A 17997-nucleotide genomic window follows, 5' to 3' on the forward strand; every position below is an offset into this window, starting at 1 on the left:
TGCCTCATTTTGTACGTTGCTTCAGGCAAAAGTGATGAATGAATAAATGTAAACAGATGTAAACAAGGAGCGGAGGCCACATATTTAACAAAAGGCTGTGTATCTGCTTCTTCTCTCCTTCCAATTGCAGCAGAAATCAAACCAAGGTGACTCACGTGCGTTCTGGAAGCCCGTCCTCATGCGCTTGTACAGCTTGCACCTCCACTCCCAGGCCCTCAGCTGCTTGTCCTTGTGGCAGGCCTCCAGAGAGAGGCCGTCCCTCTGAGCCTGAGCCGTCAGGTCTGCCGCCCGCTGCTCCGCCTCCACCACCAGGGAGCTCAGGTGGGCCTCCCGACTCTCCACACTCACAACTACGACACAGAACACACAGACACACAACCAGGAGCCCATTAGACCGAGGGTTTCAGCCTTCTCTGCAGTCTGGACTCACTGATGCACTTAAACTGGATTCTCCAGGACTTCTGTATTGTGGTGGTGGAACCAACCCTGGCACCAGTAACACAAACACACATAACAATCCAACTGTTCCCAGAGGGATTTTTTTCCTGGGAAGTGGGAGCAGACTGTGGAGAAGCCCTGGAATCTCACTTCCCAGCATTCTGCCCCAATTGTCATTATTTCCATTCTTATGTAGTCAAATGCATCTCAGCTGTCTCTTCACTGAGGACTACAGCAACTGGAAAACAAGGCTGAGTCGTATAAAAGGACATGTTAGGTACCAGCTGGTTTCAACTCTTCCTGGAAACAAACGGATGTTTGCAAGCAGTTAAAAAGAGAAAGTGACAACTCAAGACAGGTCTGAAGTCTGTGTGTGTTCCTGCACATTTGTCACGGTGAAACGTCCATTCTGCTGCCAGCTCCTCCAAACACTGCTGCCTTACTGCACGCTCGCTCACTCGCCTGCCGCTCCAGCTCTTAGTCATGGACCGTGACAGCAGCACAAACAAACAAACAGCGCACACAAGAACACCCTCATTCACATACCGCTACGTGTGTGTGGCTGCTAAATATCTCCACCTCAGCTCGGCCTGTAGCCTGCTGCACACAGACAGCTAAAATCTTCACTGTCTGGACGTTCCAGACTTTTTGTGACTCATTTGAGGATTTGTTCTCGGAGCTGTCAGGCAGAAATAAAACATGAGGCTGAAAATGAGGCCAAAGGACTGAGAACAAAAATGCATGAGAGACCTGAAACAAGCACAGGCTGTACACACGCTTCAGTGTTTTCTGTTGTTTTGAAGCGGTGTGTTTTGTGACGACAATCATTGCTGATGTTAATTCTCTAAAGAGTGTGTTTGCTGAGCTGCGACTGTGGCAGACCATGTGCTTGAGATAATGAGCATGTGTAACGTGAGATGTCCTGAATTGGTGCAGTTGTCTGCAGATGGACAGCCAACGTGAACAGAGCTGACTGCCAGCGCCAGTGACACCAGATATGGTCGACTGGTGTAATATAGAGTGATGCTGTTAGGAGGCTTTAATGACCACAGTGGGAAAAAGGTGTCATTTCCTGTTTGATCAGTCTGTCCACGCGTGGCTAATTGAAAAGGTTGTAAGTTAACAGGCCACAGTGTGTGAGAAGGAGCCGCCTCGCACAGAAACACCTTGTCTGACTGAAGGGACGAGAGGGCTCTAAATATAGACCGACACCCCTGCAGGGGCCCGAGGGGCCTCATAAATTAACACACAGGCAACGCAGGTGAGCTCAGGGACACACATTAACACACACACACAGAAAACACTGACATACAAAGTCATTACAGAGACATTTACACAAGTGACAAAGAGCATTTACTCAGTTTACTCAGAGCAGATCCAGTGAAATACTGCACTTCAGTTACTGTTTACATTTAAGAGAAAACAGAGGAGGAGTTGTGGCTGTCACTTAAAAAATTGTTTTAACAACTGAGAAGGAACAGTGTTTGTTGTGTGGCCCGGCGTTGCTCTGTTCACTCATGGTGCATTCACTGCCCCGCTTCGCCTGTTGCACTTCAACATGTTTGAAAATTCTTAACAGCAGCAAGAGTTCCTCTTCAGCTGACACATTCAAATATGGTTTACTGTGTGAAAATATGAAGTAAAGCGAGGAAACAAATGTTCTGAATGTCAAAACGCTGATTTAAGATTATGTGAAAAAGTCAGAAGTATGAGATACTACGATGAATATCCAACTGACCGAGATCACAGATCAGTGCCTTAGAAAGTCCTGGTGAAAGAAGTGTGAGCTCCCGTCACCGCTGTCCTGTTGTGCCACCATAGCCAGTCACCGTTTAGATTCAGTAAATACAAAGTCATAACTCTGCCTTCCTCACAGTCCTCACCTCCAGGCTGTAGTAGTTTTCCATGATTTATTAGTCACTACTTATTTATTTAGTCATTTGACGTCTCACTGTAAGCCTACGCAAAACACCTTCTAAGAACTACTGCAAAGAAATCTGTCATTAAAATGGAGTGGCGTTTAGTCCCTGTTTTGTTTTGGCCTCTGAACTTGTAGATGCATTGATTCTCTCTTAAAGTCACTGTTTTGAATTTGTTTTCTAGTAAAGAACTTTGTAACTGCCTCCGTGTGCAGACTGTGCCATATGAATCTGATAGCACTGCCTTAGTTGTAATGGAGTATTTTCACACAGTATTGTACACATTGTCACACTGTATTTGTAGTTTTACTCTAAAAATACTAAGTGTGCATGCACTCTTGGATGGAAACTGACCCGGCTACATGCGTGTGAGCTCACGGTGGACCACGAGCGCACAGCGACACGGGGCTGCCGCGCCCCGGCTGACTGATTTACTTGGCACTTGAGGAATGACACAAACAGAGAGCAGCAGGCTCCAGAAGGGAAAACAGCAGCAGTGTTGACTCTGTGTTTGTTTACAAGGATGGGATTGTACCGCCGCCCAGAGTTCAGGCTGCTGTTTGGAGAGCTCTCGCCACGCCAGCCCATGGCACAATAAATCACTTAGCTGTAATTGCCCCGACGTTACATGCATCATTGGAAAAGTTAAACCATTAAACGACAAACCTTGTTAAAGCAGTGCAGTGGGAGTCGCGCAGGAGGCCCCGCTCACTGTAAAGTGGCCACTGTTTCACCCCACACACACACGGGCAGACAGTGGGGGCTGACGGGGGGTCGCTGGGAAGAACCACCTGTCTTTTGAGAGTCTATGGAGGACAGCAAGGGGACTGATGGGGGGGAACCCGTGTGTGGCAGGATAGGGGGCTCATTCAGGACTAGGTAGAGGAGACCCAGACTGGGCAGCAGACACAAACACAGGCCCTGTCTGGTTCACAGCATCAGTCACACTGCACGGGGAGCTCGCGCACACACACACACACACACACACACACACACACACACACACACACACACACACACACACACACACACACACACACACACACCCTATACTGCATACAGATGTCAATTTATTAGGAACACCCAGCTCAAACTAAGTCAGTCTGATCCAGCTGTGTTGCAGTAAATCCTCTTTCATCAGCTTGATCCTCCCAGAAAGATAAAACAGCTTGAGGGAGCTGAAACACTTACACTTCGAGTTCTTTGTACTATTTAGTCACTAGTTGTTTTAAATGTATGGGGCAGCTCTACTGTTTTCAGTTCAGTTCCGCTGGCTGAACGGGACCTGTGCACATGCTTATTCTGCGTAGACTTGGTGTCAGAGCAGCGATTCTCAACAACCAGCTACTAACACTCACTCAGTTTGCAGCCTGGTCTCAGCTACGTCCTCCCATAGCGATTTTTCCAAATATGCACAATGAATTAGAAAACAAACGAGCTCTGGGACTAGAAACAGGCCGACACGTCTCCCTAGGTTGTGAGATGCCACAGCTCTTTTCTGATCTCAACTCTTCCTTCACTTGGCTCTGTCAGGTTTGCTCGGCCGCTCTGCCTCCCTCACCTTTCCTACTGTCTCTTGCCCATTAACACTAATCACGTTCACCTGTTCCTCACTCCCTTATCACCAGCTGGAGTCACCAGTTTATCATATCGCAGAAACGCGATTTCTCCTCTCTCCTTAGCCTTTCTTAACATTGGCATCAACGCTTTTCTTCTCTTCCTCACAGCCTTGTATATTATTATTCCCTAGCCAGCTACTGTTTTGTGTTCTCCCCATGGACTGTTCCTCCGGACCATGGCTCCACTCTCCCCTCCCAGGCAGGTCAATGCTCAGTCGCCTATCTGTTCCACTATTACCTTCATCTCTCTGTCTCTACCTTCAGTAGCCATCATCACCACCGACCAGCCCAGGAGTGACCCAGCCTACGCAGCTCGGCCCAGCTCTCCCTATTTCCCTCTGTGCATTTTGTTATTTCTCCTCATCACTGTACATAATAAATCACTGCTTGCATTGAAGTCGGCTACCTGGGTCTGCCTCTTTCTCGTTTGCTCATTGACAAGTGGGAACGAAACATAACAAGCTCTTCTCTCCTCCAGCCGAAGTCACAGTAAAGATTACATTCAGGCTAATTTCTCTGCATTTCAGAAAGCTTGTGTAATGATGAAAAGCGTGAAACAAATGAATGTGAAGGCATTTTTTTTTACTTTATGAAGGAAATGTGGGGGCATAAAATGATGGGTTATACTGCTACTTCACCTTGAGATTTTTGGAATTATTCAGGTTTGTAAAACTGTTCAGCAGCATTTCACAAGAAAGTTTTAAAAATCCTCAATACAATATTGTACATGTACTGTCCTCGCCATTAGTAGTCCGTCTTCAAAACTAGACAGTCAGCTTACAGGGTGTAATTCCCCAATAAAACCAAGGTGTGACGTGTCTTGTTATTCACTGACAAATTACTTTATTTGTCTTTTATTTTGTAAACTGCAACAAAACACAAACAACAAACGGAAATTAGCACAACACAGTTTCACTGCTCAACATAGCCTACCGAATTGCCAGCAGTGTTAATAATAGGCTCATAACTATATTAGTTCTAACAAACCTCAACACAGTACACTTCCTCCTCATAATATCTAGAGGACAACTAAACAATACTCACAGACGAATGGTGTCCAAGGCACAACGCTGAGAAGTAGCAGAAACCTTGCAGGCTACCATATCTGACTTAACTTTCTCTCTCAAGTGAACGTCTCTCAAGATTACTGCTGCCGTATAACCCACAGGGGGCAGCACTGCATGACTCACAATAAACAAACCAAATGCACTCAGAGGGCAGAACAGTATAAACATGTTTTACTTCTCCTAATCTTCTCACGAGCCCTCAGCCGAATCATTTAGTCTACAAAAGATCAAGAAAGGTGAAAACTGCAATGGCAAGTTCTGAGAGCCCTATAGGTGATGTGTTCTCCTTGTGTCTGACCAACAGTCCAAAAGCCAAAGAGATTCAGTTGTGAATGATGTTTGACGCTGCAATAAGAGCGTTAAACTGTCAGAGAACAGAAACACAGGAAGAGAAAATATTTTTACTTCACCGTCGGCAGTAACAAGGCCATCGCTCTGATCGGCTCACCTGGAAATTAGGTTCTGGTCTGTCAGACTAAAAGGTCAGAAACCAATTAAGACAGAGGACACAGGTGCTGCTCTGCTCCCACACCATGAGCCACACTGGTGTTGGGGAGCAGCCACGAATGGAGATGGGGCGGTACGACCTGGTCGAAGATTCTGTCCAGTCAACTGTGCTCGAGGCTTCCAGTGTTCACTAAGGGGACCTGGTGGTCAAATGAGTTCACTGCAGGAAACCAGGAACTCGCCACACAGGAACGCAGCTGGGTGACAGCTGAGAGGACAGACCACCACCCAGCAGGGCCGAGTCTCCATAGCCTTGTCAGGTCTCCTCTGTCAGAGGAGGAAACCTCCTCCTTCTAATCCAGATCCCCTCCCCCTCACTGACACCATTGTGTCGTCCTCATGAAGCCATTCAGCGACATAGAGCTGCAGCCATGAACCAGTTCACTGGTAGATAATTAACCGGCAGCTATTTAGAATCAACAGTCACCGACATGTTCTGGTTCCACCTTCTTTAATGTGAGGAGCTGATGCTTTTCTTTGTCAGACATGAGAATCAGATGAGTCTCTGTGGGTCTGCTGGTTGGACACAACAAGACGTGTGGAGACAACACCTTTGGCTCTGGAGAGTCACAATGGGACTTTTTCCCAGAGTCTGACATTCTGGGGATAAACTGATCAATCGGATTATCAGGACAGTGATCAGCTGATTGATCAGTGACCCTGCTGGTTGTGTTTCCACTCAGTCAGTCAGAAGTGTCCTGTCATCCGTCACCTGCTGTACCTCCACTCTGTCCTGTGTGGTGGTTGTCTTACTGGGAGGTGGGAAACGGGTTCAACCCTGCCATGAAAACTGGGTTCTTACTGGACAATGAGTAGACAAGTGAAATAGAAAGGCCTCAGTGCTCCAGCCTCATCATCTCCAGGTATCAGAGATGTAGCATGTTCAACTAACTGACAAACAACCCCATGACGGCCCGCCACCCAGCTGCACTGTACTCACAGTGTGGACTCTCCTTGGCGCCGGCCTTCAGCAGCAGTTTGGCAATGGGCGTGTTGTTGGTCATGATGGCGATGTCGAGTGGTGTCAGGCCCTGGCTGTTGGGGGTGTTCAGGTCTAGCTCCTCAGCTGAGAACTGGTAGAGCAGAATCTGCACCGCATCCAGGTCCTGCTGCTCCACCGCCTCGAAGATACAGTCACCGCCCTGCATCGTCTGAAACAGGAACAGAGCTCACATTTACAAGAGGACACAGGAAGCTGCAGCACAGATATCTGCTGTTATCTGGGCACTGGCTTCTTTAGCACAGGTTTCCACAGCTTGTGTGTTGGTGCAGATTGTTTATCCTGATGTGAAAGTTGTGCAGCAAACTCTTTGCAGACTAAAAAACCAGAGCTTTGTGTAGTTCAGTTCATTTGGTGTAAAGTGAACAAATCTACATATGAACCCAGAGGAGTAATGACATGGTACAGCACGTAGCGACAAGCACGGCTGTGGCTGCGGTGACTGTACACTGTGTTCATGCTCAACGGGATCTCCGGGTCCCATAAGAATCTGGAGGATGGAAACACAAAGTGTCACATTGTCATGGACTCAGTTACGCTTTGGGCTACAACTTGAGGTCAGGTGTTTGTCTACAGCTGACCGTGCACCAGCACCGACAGCCCGTCAGAGTCCGGACACTCTGCAGATATCACTGAACAAAAACCTTCACTGTTCCACAGAAGCAACTGCAAATCCTTTTCTCCATCAGAGAAGTCTGCGTGGAAATGAAGCTGCATTTAGCACAAACCAATCATTCTTATGTAGTGGTCCCTGGTGAGTGCAGTCTGAGTCAAATGCCTATCCACAATGATGTCAGTATAAGACACAGGGAGCACAAAGCTCCACGTACACTCGCACAACAAGAATTATCTGTTTCTCTGTTGGAGTTTCTCTGAGAGGACACGTGTGAGGACAACACACGAGGGGAATTTTGAAACATCAGCTGGATGCGTTCTTTCTGCAGCTGTCACTGGAGCTTCACATCACTCTGAAGAACTGCAGCGAAAAGCTAATGGACAAAATGTACCGTCCAGTATTTTTCTATCAACAGATCATCTCAGGAGCTAATGATTCACTGGAAACACTAACAGCAGGACGAGGGGATACAGAATATTAAAAAGAAAAGAAAACATTATAAAACAACAACAGCAGCACTTATAAACATTTATAAGTTGCTAATAATATTCAGACCCACATCTGTATGAAGCAGTTTTGGTTAATAAGCAGCTTGTTCCACATGTAAACCAACTGTAGAGGCTGATGTTCACACACCAAGGGACACTGCAGACAGAGGTCAGCAGCCCTAAGTGGACTGTCTGCATCTGCTCCCCATCAGACCCAGGCTGCAGCCCAGGGCCGCACCGGTTCCTAACCTGGCCCTGCTGCTCAGGCTCTGTGTAGCTCTCTGCCGGTTTTCACCATGAGAGGAACACCAACCTGTTTGTTCTGATTTCAGATTACACACACAGGCCACCGTGCTCAGAGCCTTTGTTTTCTCCCCGCCTCTCTCTTATACACCCCCCCCTCCCCCGTCTGCCTCTTTCTTTCATGTCTGCTCCTGTGACGGGTCTGTAAATGTCAGCAGGTTGGCACAGAGAGTTCTGGAGAGCTGCAGCTATCAACACACACACACACACACACACACACACACGCACACACACACACACACACACACACACACACACAGTATGATCTAACTATCAACACACACACACACACACACGCACACACACGCACACGCACACACACACACACAGTATGACCTGTAACAGCCGTCACATGCCAAATCTTGGAGACCAAATGTTTCGCAGGGCAACAAGAGGGACGTGACGATGGCAGAGGACAGACAGAGAGGAGGCTGAGAAGTGATGAAGAAGAGAGAGTGCTGCTTCATGGTGAAGCCAGACGCTCTCCCCCAGATGTCCCTGAGCGAGGCACATTACCCTCCTCTTACACCTGATCAATAATCTGTCAGTGAGCAGCTGAAGAGAATCTGCTGCCCAGGAGAGACAGAAGAAGAAACCAAGTCTGCTTTTCATGATAGAACCCTGAAAACAAGGGCTCGAGGCAGAAGCTTCGAGATTGAATCATTGATGTGACAAATGAAGGAACACAGAGTCCGGGCTCTGGAGACGCCGCTGTTAACACAATTAGCAGACACACCAAATGAGACTGCTATTGATCCCTCTGTGTCAGACTCAGCAGCCGGACAGGGTTCCCTTTAACATCTGACCGCAGACGTCTTCTCCACACTTTACATCATACAGTTCAGCTGCTGCCAGTACACAAGCTGTGAACTAGCATGCTCATGTTGCTTAAACGCTGTAAAACCATCACTTCCTGCAGCTGCTTCAGTAAAAGTCTTACTTGGACTTCAGCTTGCTTTTTTCAGTTGCAGTTCTGGCCCATGTAGCAGACTGTGTAGCACGTGGTTAGAAAATCAGAAGCTGAACATTTCTGTACCTTTTATTTCATCAGTGGGTCAGTGTCATACACATGGCCCCAGGGATCTCACTGCAGCCAGACCTCCCCTGCTAAAACACAGCTTAACATGTCCAAGTTTGTGCTGATTTGATTAACTTTAAGGATATGGTCCACATCAAGACAAAAACGGACACAACGCAGGGACATAATTAGCAACTAAAGTATGAGCCACCTCAGTGGATCTGTGGTGCAAATGACCAAACACAACTGTAACTAATCACATGACCAAGACCAGTGGGGATGGATGGAGCCCTGCTCACTCTGGGCAGCTGGTAATGCAGAAGACTGGAGCTGAAACAATTAGTCACTGATCAACACAACATCAACCACCACCAACAATTCTAATAACCAAGTAAATCAGCTGTGAGTATGTACTTCAGGTTACAAGAACCCAGGTAACGCAAGTATGTGAACATGGGCTCAGAGAAACTGTGCAGTGTCAGTATATCACATTTTATACACAAAGATTAGATGACTCAGTACTTTTCTACTACTCAGGATATACAGAGGTTTTGGAGGTTGTTCTGTGAGCTGTGTTCTACAGTAGACAGCGTGAGCAACGATCTTAAAAGACAAACTCGTGTTGGTTTGTTTCTGACTTGATGTGTTTCTCACCTCACTGAGCAATGAATGAAATCCACAACAGCTCCTACTGAATGTCCTGAGTCAAAGTGACAAACTACCGCCTCGTCTTCCTCCTCCCTCTCTCTCTGCAGCAGACTCACCGAGGCTTTGCGGAGTCGGTCCGTCTTGCCGAAGAAATAGGCATCTTCGAAGGAGGAGGTGCTTCCTCTCAGCTTCTCTGACAGGTTTCGATAAAGGCGCTTGGCGGCGTTAGGGGAGGCCGGCCCACCGGGGCACTTCCTGGTCTGGGACAACTGCAGGTTCTGCATCTGCTGGGTCATAACCCCTGGGAGGCGTCTGCTGAGGAGGGGGGAGAGATAAAATCAGAACACTGTTAAGTTCTGTAAACATGAGGCCATATAAACGTGCTGTCACAAAAAAGCTCATGAAGAACTGAAGGTCGAGACAGGACCGTGGTGAGCTGTACAGTAATATTACTGTGAGATCGCTACATCAAGCAAGTTGTAATAGGCTTCGTGAACTGTTAAAATACACGGAAAGAGCAGTAAACTGCAGTTTTAAACACGCATACTGTTGATGCTGAGGGCTTCCTGACAGCTATCACAGAGCCCTGTGGTTGGGCCACTTTGCTTTCACACAACAAAGGAGAGGCACCAGAGTTCACTGGCAAACAGACCGGGACCTCTCTTTCAGGAAATCAGAAATAAATCCAAACTAAAAACACAACATCCCCCTGTAGGTCTGTGACCAGTTGGAGGATCAGCCAGGACGAGCTGAAGGACGTCCGCTGCACTTTGCTGCCAACATGACCAGCAGAGACGGATGAAAGGATGGACGGACATTTCCTCAGCAGCTCTCTCTCTGAGGTTTTATATAAATCACTGAGTATATCAAAGGGGAATGTCGTCACAGCTTTATGACCTGTCAGTGTTCCTGTTTCTCTGCTGCTGAGGATACACCGCTCTGCTGGAACTGATCCTTAGCCTTCGCATTGTCCCAGGAAATTGCTTCAATTTTTCTTTCAGCGCCTACAGTACACGGCCTCCTGTCGCCCCCAGCTCTCACTCATTCTACAGAACTCTCGGACAAATACAGCATCTGTGAAAGGACGCGACTGCCAGAAAGAGACATCTGTGGAGGTTCAGTGTGAGCTTCTGAGCCACAGCGCTGGACAAAAAGTCACCTTCAGGAGAAAGTCCATGAGCTTAGAGCGAGAATGAAAAACAAGGTCAATCAGTAGGTTAATCAGTGACATCCCCAGCTTCAGCGCCATGCAGTGTCCCAGCTGTCAATGGTTTCCCAGGCTCGTGACCAAAAGGACTAGTTTCTACAGCAGCTCGCTTGATTTATACAACTCGAAACATGCGCTACCAGTTATTTTTGTTCATATAAACATAACTTTTCATTGCTTTATATTTTCATACATGACACATTTGTATTCAGTGCAGCCAAAACACAAACAGGCCTCCTCCACTGTAGGAACTTACCGAACCACTGCGCTTGCACACCTTGTCCCAGGTTCTGCTTTTGTTTCCTAATGTATTAACACATGGAAGTACAATGTACGAACATACACACGTTGGTTCAGAGGTACAACAAGGGCCTCAGTGAGATTTGTGCTTGTCCAGTGTGACGGATCTGTGATAAACCGCTCAGGGACAGAACATCCCAGGACTTCACTGCGCTCCACTGCGGGGGTGTGAAGAGGTTAGATTGACAGCTTCCAGCAAAACATGGTCTGATTTCATCTACGTTGCATTTTGTCCTATGTGCTGTGTGTGTCTGGACTGTCTACATGAAGCACATTCTTTGCAGCAGAGCCTTGTCCACACATGCCTCCATCACACACTCACTGTGAAACAGCGCTGTAGCCGTAGCTGCTGCTGCTGGAAACACACTTGCAGTGTCTCGTCAATAACATCAAATGAACACTGCTGCTTCACCTGACTGCTCTGCACTCAGCCCAGCAGGACGTCAGAGTCCACACACCGCTGCTGATTGCTCATGTTTCCTCTGCTCTGTGTTCACGCTGCCTCACGGCCATCGCGGGAGGGTCTACGCTCGATGGCTCTTTATCGAATCTGGTTCCAGCATGAAATTTGCTTGGAATGGATCCAAGACAGTAACAGCTCATATTTAACACAGACTGTTAATAAACTCACCATACAAACTACGACTGGCAAACTACATGGCAATTTAATCCTGCAACCATAAAAACAGGGAGTCAGTGGATTCAACTGTCTACACTGGACAGTAGGCTTCTTTCGGACATGGGGCTTTGGGTAGAGATCACACTGGGTGTCTGCAGGTTGCCCTCCAAGCTCTGTCCTCATCACATCCGTAGCAGAATCACTTTACTACAAAGAAAGCAAAGATGCCAAATGCCTTGGCAGTGCCGCCCAGGATGTTTAATGCTGCTAGGATTTTGTGTCTGGTGGCTGTGCACAAACTGCAAACAAGTTTAACTTCAGCGGTGACCTTTCAAAGCACCACTAACAGGCTGACAGCAGCTTATCACATTGGCCGAAACTGTGGAGTTTCACACACAGTCTCCATATCTCTACTGCAGCATCTTGAAATCTGATATTAAAAGTATGTGTTCATCTTCAGTGTTTTAATCCCTTCAACATCGGGAGAAACATCTGTTGCCATATTTTTGCAGGAAACCATTAATGCAGTGTTTTGTTTTCAATGGTATTTTTCTGTAAGATCGTAAAACATTTTGAGGGCTGGGAGGAAATGAAGAAGTGAAGAAATTAAATTGAAAGTGAACATGGTTATTACCACCACTGATACAAATGATGCATGACTGTAAGTACTGATGACAAGTCGGTGTGAGGAGATACCTAGGCTACTGCTACACGCACAAAAAGAACAAAACATATACACACAAACAGAAGCTATCTAATGCTATGAACAGCCTAGTGAGCTGGAGATAGATGATGGCTGTGGCCGTGGACAGACTACTGAAAGGTGCCGACCAGGCACTGGCTCAGGGGCCCAGGTGGTCAGAGGGCCCCTGAAGCTCGCCTGCAAAATATCCCCGAAAGAAACCAAAGGGGAAAAAAACAAAAACAGTTGAAATGAAACAAATTCACCACAAAGAGATGCAAAATGACAAAAGAGACACGTCCAGCAAAAGATGCTAAGCAACTGCATGGAGGTGAGAAACAAGTGGGGGCTACATGTCATACCCAGGGACCCACTGTCATCAAATGAGTGAAATCACCTGCATGGGTGATTTCAGCATGAAGTCAGATGAAGCCAGCGAACACATCTACACATCGCCTTTCCACTGCACTGTGCTCGAAGCCCCACCCTGTGTGCACACAGCTGGTTCTGCTGATCCCGATTAGTCCTTAGATGACAAAATAAACTGCTTCCATCACACTCTGCCTGCAGACGCAGGTGTGCATGAGCAGAAACCACACAGGATATGAAAAGTAGTCTCAGTAATGTGACAAAAGTGTGTCACATGATATAGAAATAATAACAACATTAACTAATGTGTCATGATCTTTGTGGGTAATTTATGATGTTCACAAATGCACTGTCCAATCCGCAGTTTACAGCTGCAGTAAAACAGGCACTTAAATCAACCCCCACCCTCAGGGCTGGAAAGCAACACAGCCAATTAACTTCAGTACAGCTGTGTGTATGTGTGTGTGTGTGTTTGTGTGTGAGTGAGAGAGAGACACATATCTGGCAGCTGCGCTGATTAAACATAATTGGTTCAGCGTACAAACTGATCCAAATATCAGTCTTTCCACATATCTCGCATGTTTACAGATGAGAGAAACAAAGAGAACAAGAAGTTTTAAATTATTAAAAAGGAACAAATTAGCTTTTACGACTCCTGTGGAACTCGCTGTTCAGTGTGACACTACGCGCAGGCGGAAGTGCACGCACACACGCACACACACACCCCATGGTGAGCATTCTAATTGTCTGACTGTCTCTGGCTGGATTATTCAGGCTTTAATGAAGAAAACACATGAATCTGACCTTGCGCTGCCTGCTTGGCAGGTCACCTTTTACTATAATGTAGTGGAGGCTTACCATAAAGACAAATTATTATTAAAGCCCTTGTTAACTCATCATCACATCTACTAGACTCATAATCATTAACACATAACAAAGCAGTATTAAGCTGATAAACCTGCACACGGGGCATAAAGCATACTGCGCTTATTTTCTACCTGAATCAACTCAGTAAGAGCCTGTGGTACTAGATCTTACTGGTCAGAGCAGTGAAGTACTCACGGAGGAAGTCCCCTGACTTTAACACAATAACTTTTAGTAAATTTTCTTTTGAAGTCCATCATATTGCTACGCTCAAACGGCCAAGCTGGACATACACCATACCTGAAGTCTGGCTGCAGACTTCCATTGGAAGTGCATTAGAAAGAAGTGTTCATTTTGTAGCCAGATTAAGACACCTGCTAAAGGCAGTGTTTTAAGCTTATGTGCTAGCTTCTCCCACCAACAGGACACTGCTCCACTGCAGCACACGGAGGTTTAGCATCACTGAAAACTCAGTAGCTCAGAGTGTTCAACATGATATCTGTGCTAAAGCATCCATAACTTAAATGCCATAGAGAAGTCACAGTTGGCGCTTTTCCATCACGGGAACTTAACGAGCTGTCACATGGAGCTTCCCATACCCTTGACCCGGTGGAACCCCAAGGACTGATGTGGACCATTCCACTTTGCTTTTCCACTCTATCTGTCCCTGTGTTGGTCACTTTCTACATGAGGATGGGGCTGCTCCTTCCAGTCAACGACCTCAATGCTCCTTCATCACACATCCAAATAAATGTGCCAGTAAGAGAGACTGCATGAGCATTTTATATAAACACCTGGTGAACAAGCAGAACACAAACTTGCAGAAATCTAATGCTTTCGCCACTTTGCCTGCAGTCAACTTGCTTAGTACCAGCTCCTGACTAGTGCTGAAATATAGCTCCTGGAACTGACCTCCAGAGTGGGTATGTGATGGATCGTAGGTACCTACAGTGGAAAAGGCTCAAAATGCCTTCACAGCCAGTATGAACACACATTAGTTATACACCCAGTGCGAGTGTGTTGCATGAAGACACACTAGACAACTTCTTAAAGTAAAAACTAATGAGTTGTAGAGTATGATGTGTGAATGGAGGTGACCTGCAGAACAGGTTAAACAGCGGCGAGAGAAGAAGACCTCAGAGATAATGACCGTGGGCAGTACACATCCTCAGAGACAGTCCGGTGGGAGCTGCAGCATGGCTGTCTTACACAAGCAGATACATTACAGCCTGTACCTCTGAGGACAATACCAACAAAAGTAACAGTAGGGATCTAAATAATCTCTAAATACTACAATACCCATGAGCCTTAGCAGCAGCGCTATGGAAGCCAATCAGAGGTGGAGCTTCTCTGACGAATCACTGAACTAACATGTAGCAACGGCAGCTGAATTCATCCAAAAATAACCAGTTCAATCTGAGGTTTTTGACAAAGCTCTGGATTGGATGCCTTTGACCCAAATGCACCATGGGAGCTGTAGTTGACAGCAAAGCTTTTTAATCAAACAACCAGACATTTTCTAACAGTTGTTTGTTGCTTGTAGTTGAGGAACTCCAACACTTGAGCTGGACTTTTACTTTTACTAGCTCCAAACCCACTTTACCCATTTCACACCTGTAAATGTGACCGAATGATCAGGGATGATGTTCATCATGACGTTCTGCGGCAGCTTCAGTGTCGCCTTCTCATGGCCTAAACCTGATCTTTGAGACTTTCGAAAATTGCTGTCTATTATTTCTTTATATCAGGGCACCTCGCTGTGTAACACTGCCAATCGAAAACACGGCCGATCAAAAACACGGCAAGAGCTCAGGTGTGTGTGTGTACGTGTGTGTGTGTGTGTGTCCTCACCTGTCCAGGCTGAGTGAGGATGGAGGGACTCCCGTGTAAAACAGGGGCTTCAGGTCTTTGATCAGAGCATCTCCTGTTGGCCTCTGGTTCCACCTCTGTGCCAACCGTGAGATTTTACTGTCCGACCTGATGCATGCGCGTGCACACACACACACACACGCGCGCACACACACACATAGAAGGAGAGAGGGACACATAAGCACCAGAGAACAAGAAATCCACCACTGGAAATCCACTTTGTCACATCCACAACAGAAAAGAAATCCTCAACAGGTGTTTCCAGATAAAGTCAGAACGAGCGGAAACACGTGTGCATGAACACGGTCAGCAAGTCCTCACACCTTCCATCTACCATCTCCCCGAGTCCAGACTCCAGAAACCACATCTTCACTGTAGCAAACCACAGAATTTCTTCTGTCCCATTACTCCACAACCTCCTCCCTCCGTCTTTGTCTGTGAAAGCATGAATTTCAGCCAGACTTTGGAAAACAAACGTCTCCTGCAGATATTTCTTTTTTCCAAGTAGAACAACAGGGAGTGACAGACACAGCTGCAGTCTGACTTCACGCTAGACTGCAGCAAAAATTCAGCAAAGGAGAGATGAGAATGCGCCGCCCAGCACTCGCACTTATCATATACTGGATCCCAGTGCACCTGAACTGGTCGATAATCCTGCACCAGAACCCACATAAGGACACACTGTACTTTACAAAGAGCAGACAAGACAAGACACCTGTTGGATCAAAACTGAAGCACAGAAGTTGCCTCAGCTGTTGAAGTGCAGTAAAAAAGAGCACTTTTTTTTATTCTGTCATGACTTCTACCTGTCTTAAACTCTGATACTCACTAGGAACCCTGGAGGTAAATGACTCCCAGAGGAAGTACAGCAGGCTGTTTAGCTGCAGGTCCATCCCAGAGTCTGAGCCTCCTGCGCTGGGGTAAATCTCTCTGACTGATGCCTCCTGGCTGCCTCTGGCTCTCCGGAGCTCTGGATCATCTCCAGGGGAGCAGAGACCCCAGCAGCCACCTGATGTGATGCTCAGTCCTGGGTATGTGTGTGTGAGTGAGCACGCGTCTTTATCTGCTCTCTACTACGGAGCTCTGGCTCTGGCTGAGTGTGAACACCTGTTCACCGGCGGACGCATCGCAACGCATCGAGTGGACGCGCTCAGAGCGGAGAGAGCGACTGAGTGGACACAGCGGGAAAAAGAGAGAGAGAGAAGAAGAGAAATAATGAGGCAGGGATGTCTGGGAAGAAGAGCAAATAGCAAGGCACGATGTGAGTACTGGGGAGGAAAGTGAGTGAGTGAAATGCACACACACACTCCCAGTATGTAGACGGAGGAGGGGCGGCAGCAGCTCCAGGCTGAAAAGGCTGAGAACAAAAGGGGAGAGAGCGAGGGGAGCTGACGGTGTGAGGAGGTGAGAGCCTCAGAACAGGAGATTAAATGTACTGATGCTGAAGAGGAAACAGTCACTGCAGCACAAAAACAAAAAGCAATGAAATGCAATGACTGTCAGGATATCACAGTAACCACCTGCTGAATGAGTCTGCGCGGAGGCTGTCACAGGTTGTTGTTCAAACAGCTGGAAGCATCCGAGTCATGGCTACCTGCCACAGAGTTGAAATCAACCAACCAAGTGAATCATTTTCATTTTCACCTTAATCTGCAACCAATATCTTTGCCTTCACTGATCAGTAATTTGAGGACAAAAACAACAATCTTCTGCAGCCAGAGAATGACGACATCTCTTACCAGTGATTCATCTAATATCAACATAGATATGACATTAGGCGAGAGCCGGGGTGTGTTCAGTTTATTTGTCTTTTAAATTTTACATAGAGGAGCATAATACAGTACATGTACAGATTGGTGTACTGGTAAATAAGTATCAGTTGTTTTTATTTTTCTGACTCAATGTCAAAAGAGAAATGTACTGGGAAAACCTGGTGATGCTGTGTAACATGTACAACTGTCTCCCAGTTTAGACAAAAACTACCACTGGAATCCTCCTCTCAGCTCGAGACATCAGAAAGTCATGTATCAGAGCTGCTGTGGTTTGAGCTGCTGCAGCCTCTAGGTGTCACAATGCCCTACTCTTCATCCACACTCATGTTGCTCCGGAGGTTTTTGTCTTTAAACTCTTGTGCTACACCTGCAAACCTTGACACAGCTGCAGCTACATACTGATGACTGACTTCTGGTCAGCTCTCTCATGCCAGCACCTTCCCAAAGTCGCATTGGGGACAATGTCCATCCTTCTCTGTAACTCTGTGAAAGTGACAATAGAATTACACCTGCCGATCAACGGGACAGAAAATGCTGGAACATTTCTCTGAGCGATCATAAACCAAATACAGAACTGCCTTTGGAAACAGGCAGTTTTAATCAGTTTTAAGAGCTTAATGCCAGGTTGGTGGATGGCTCTATTACCAGCTGGAACACAACAGTGAGGTCTCATCGGTTTCCAATGAATGTTA

General features: G+C 46.7%; 1 protein-coding gene across 1 annotated transcript in view; it reads right to left on the minus strand.

Moving 5' to 3' along the window:
- ankfn1a (ankyrin repeat and fibronectin type III domain containing 1a) overlaps positions 1–17997 on the minus strand; it is an 85371-nt gene that overhangs the window by 30230 nt on the left and 37144 nt on the right. The window contains exons 7-10 of the mRNA XM_020616706.1: positions 15516–15641; positions 9740–9938; positions 6491–6701; positions 156–350 (exon numbers count right to left, since the gene is read on the minus strand). Coding sequence (XP_020472362.1) covers positions 156–350; positions 6491–6701; positions 9740–9938; positions 15516–15641 — 731 coding nt within the window. The remainder of the gene's footprint in view (positions 1–155; positions 351–6490; positions 6702–9739; positions 9939–15515; positions 15642–17997) is intronic.

This window comes from Monopterus albus, unplaced genomic scaffold (assembly GCF_001952655.1).
Source record: "Monopterus albus unplaced genomic scaffold, M_albus_1.0 scaffold177.1, whole genome shotgun sequence".
Lineage (NCBI taxonomy): Eukaryota > Metazoa > Chordata > Actinopteri > Synbranchiformes > Synbranchidae > Monopterus > Monopterus albus.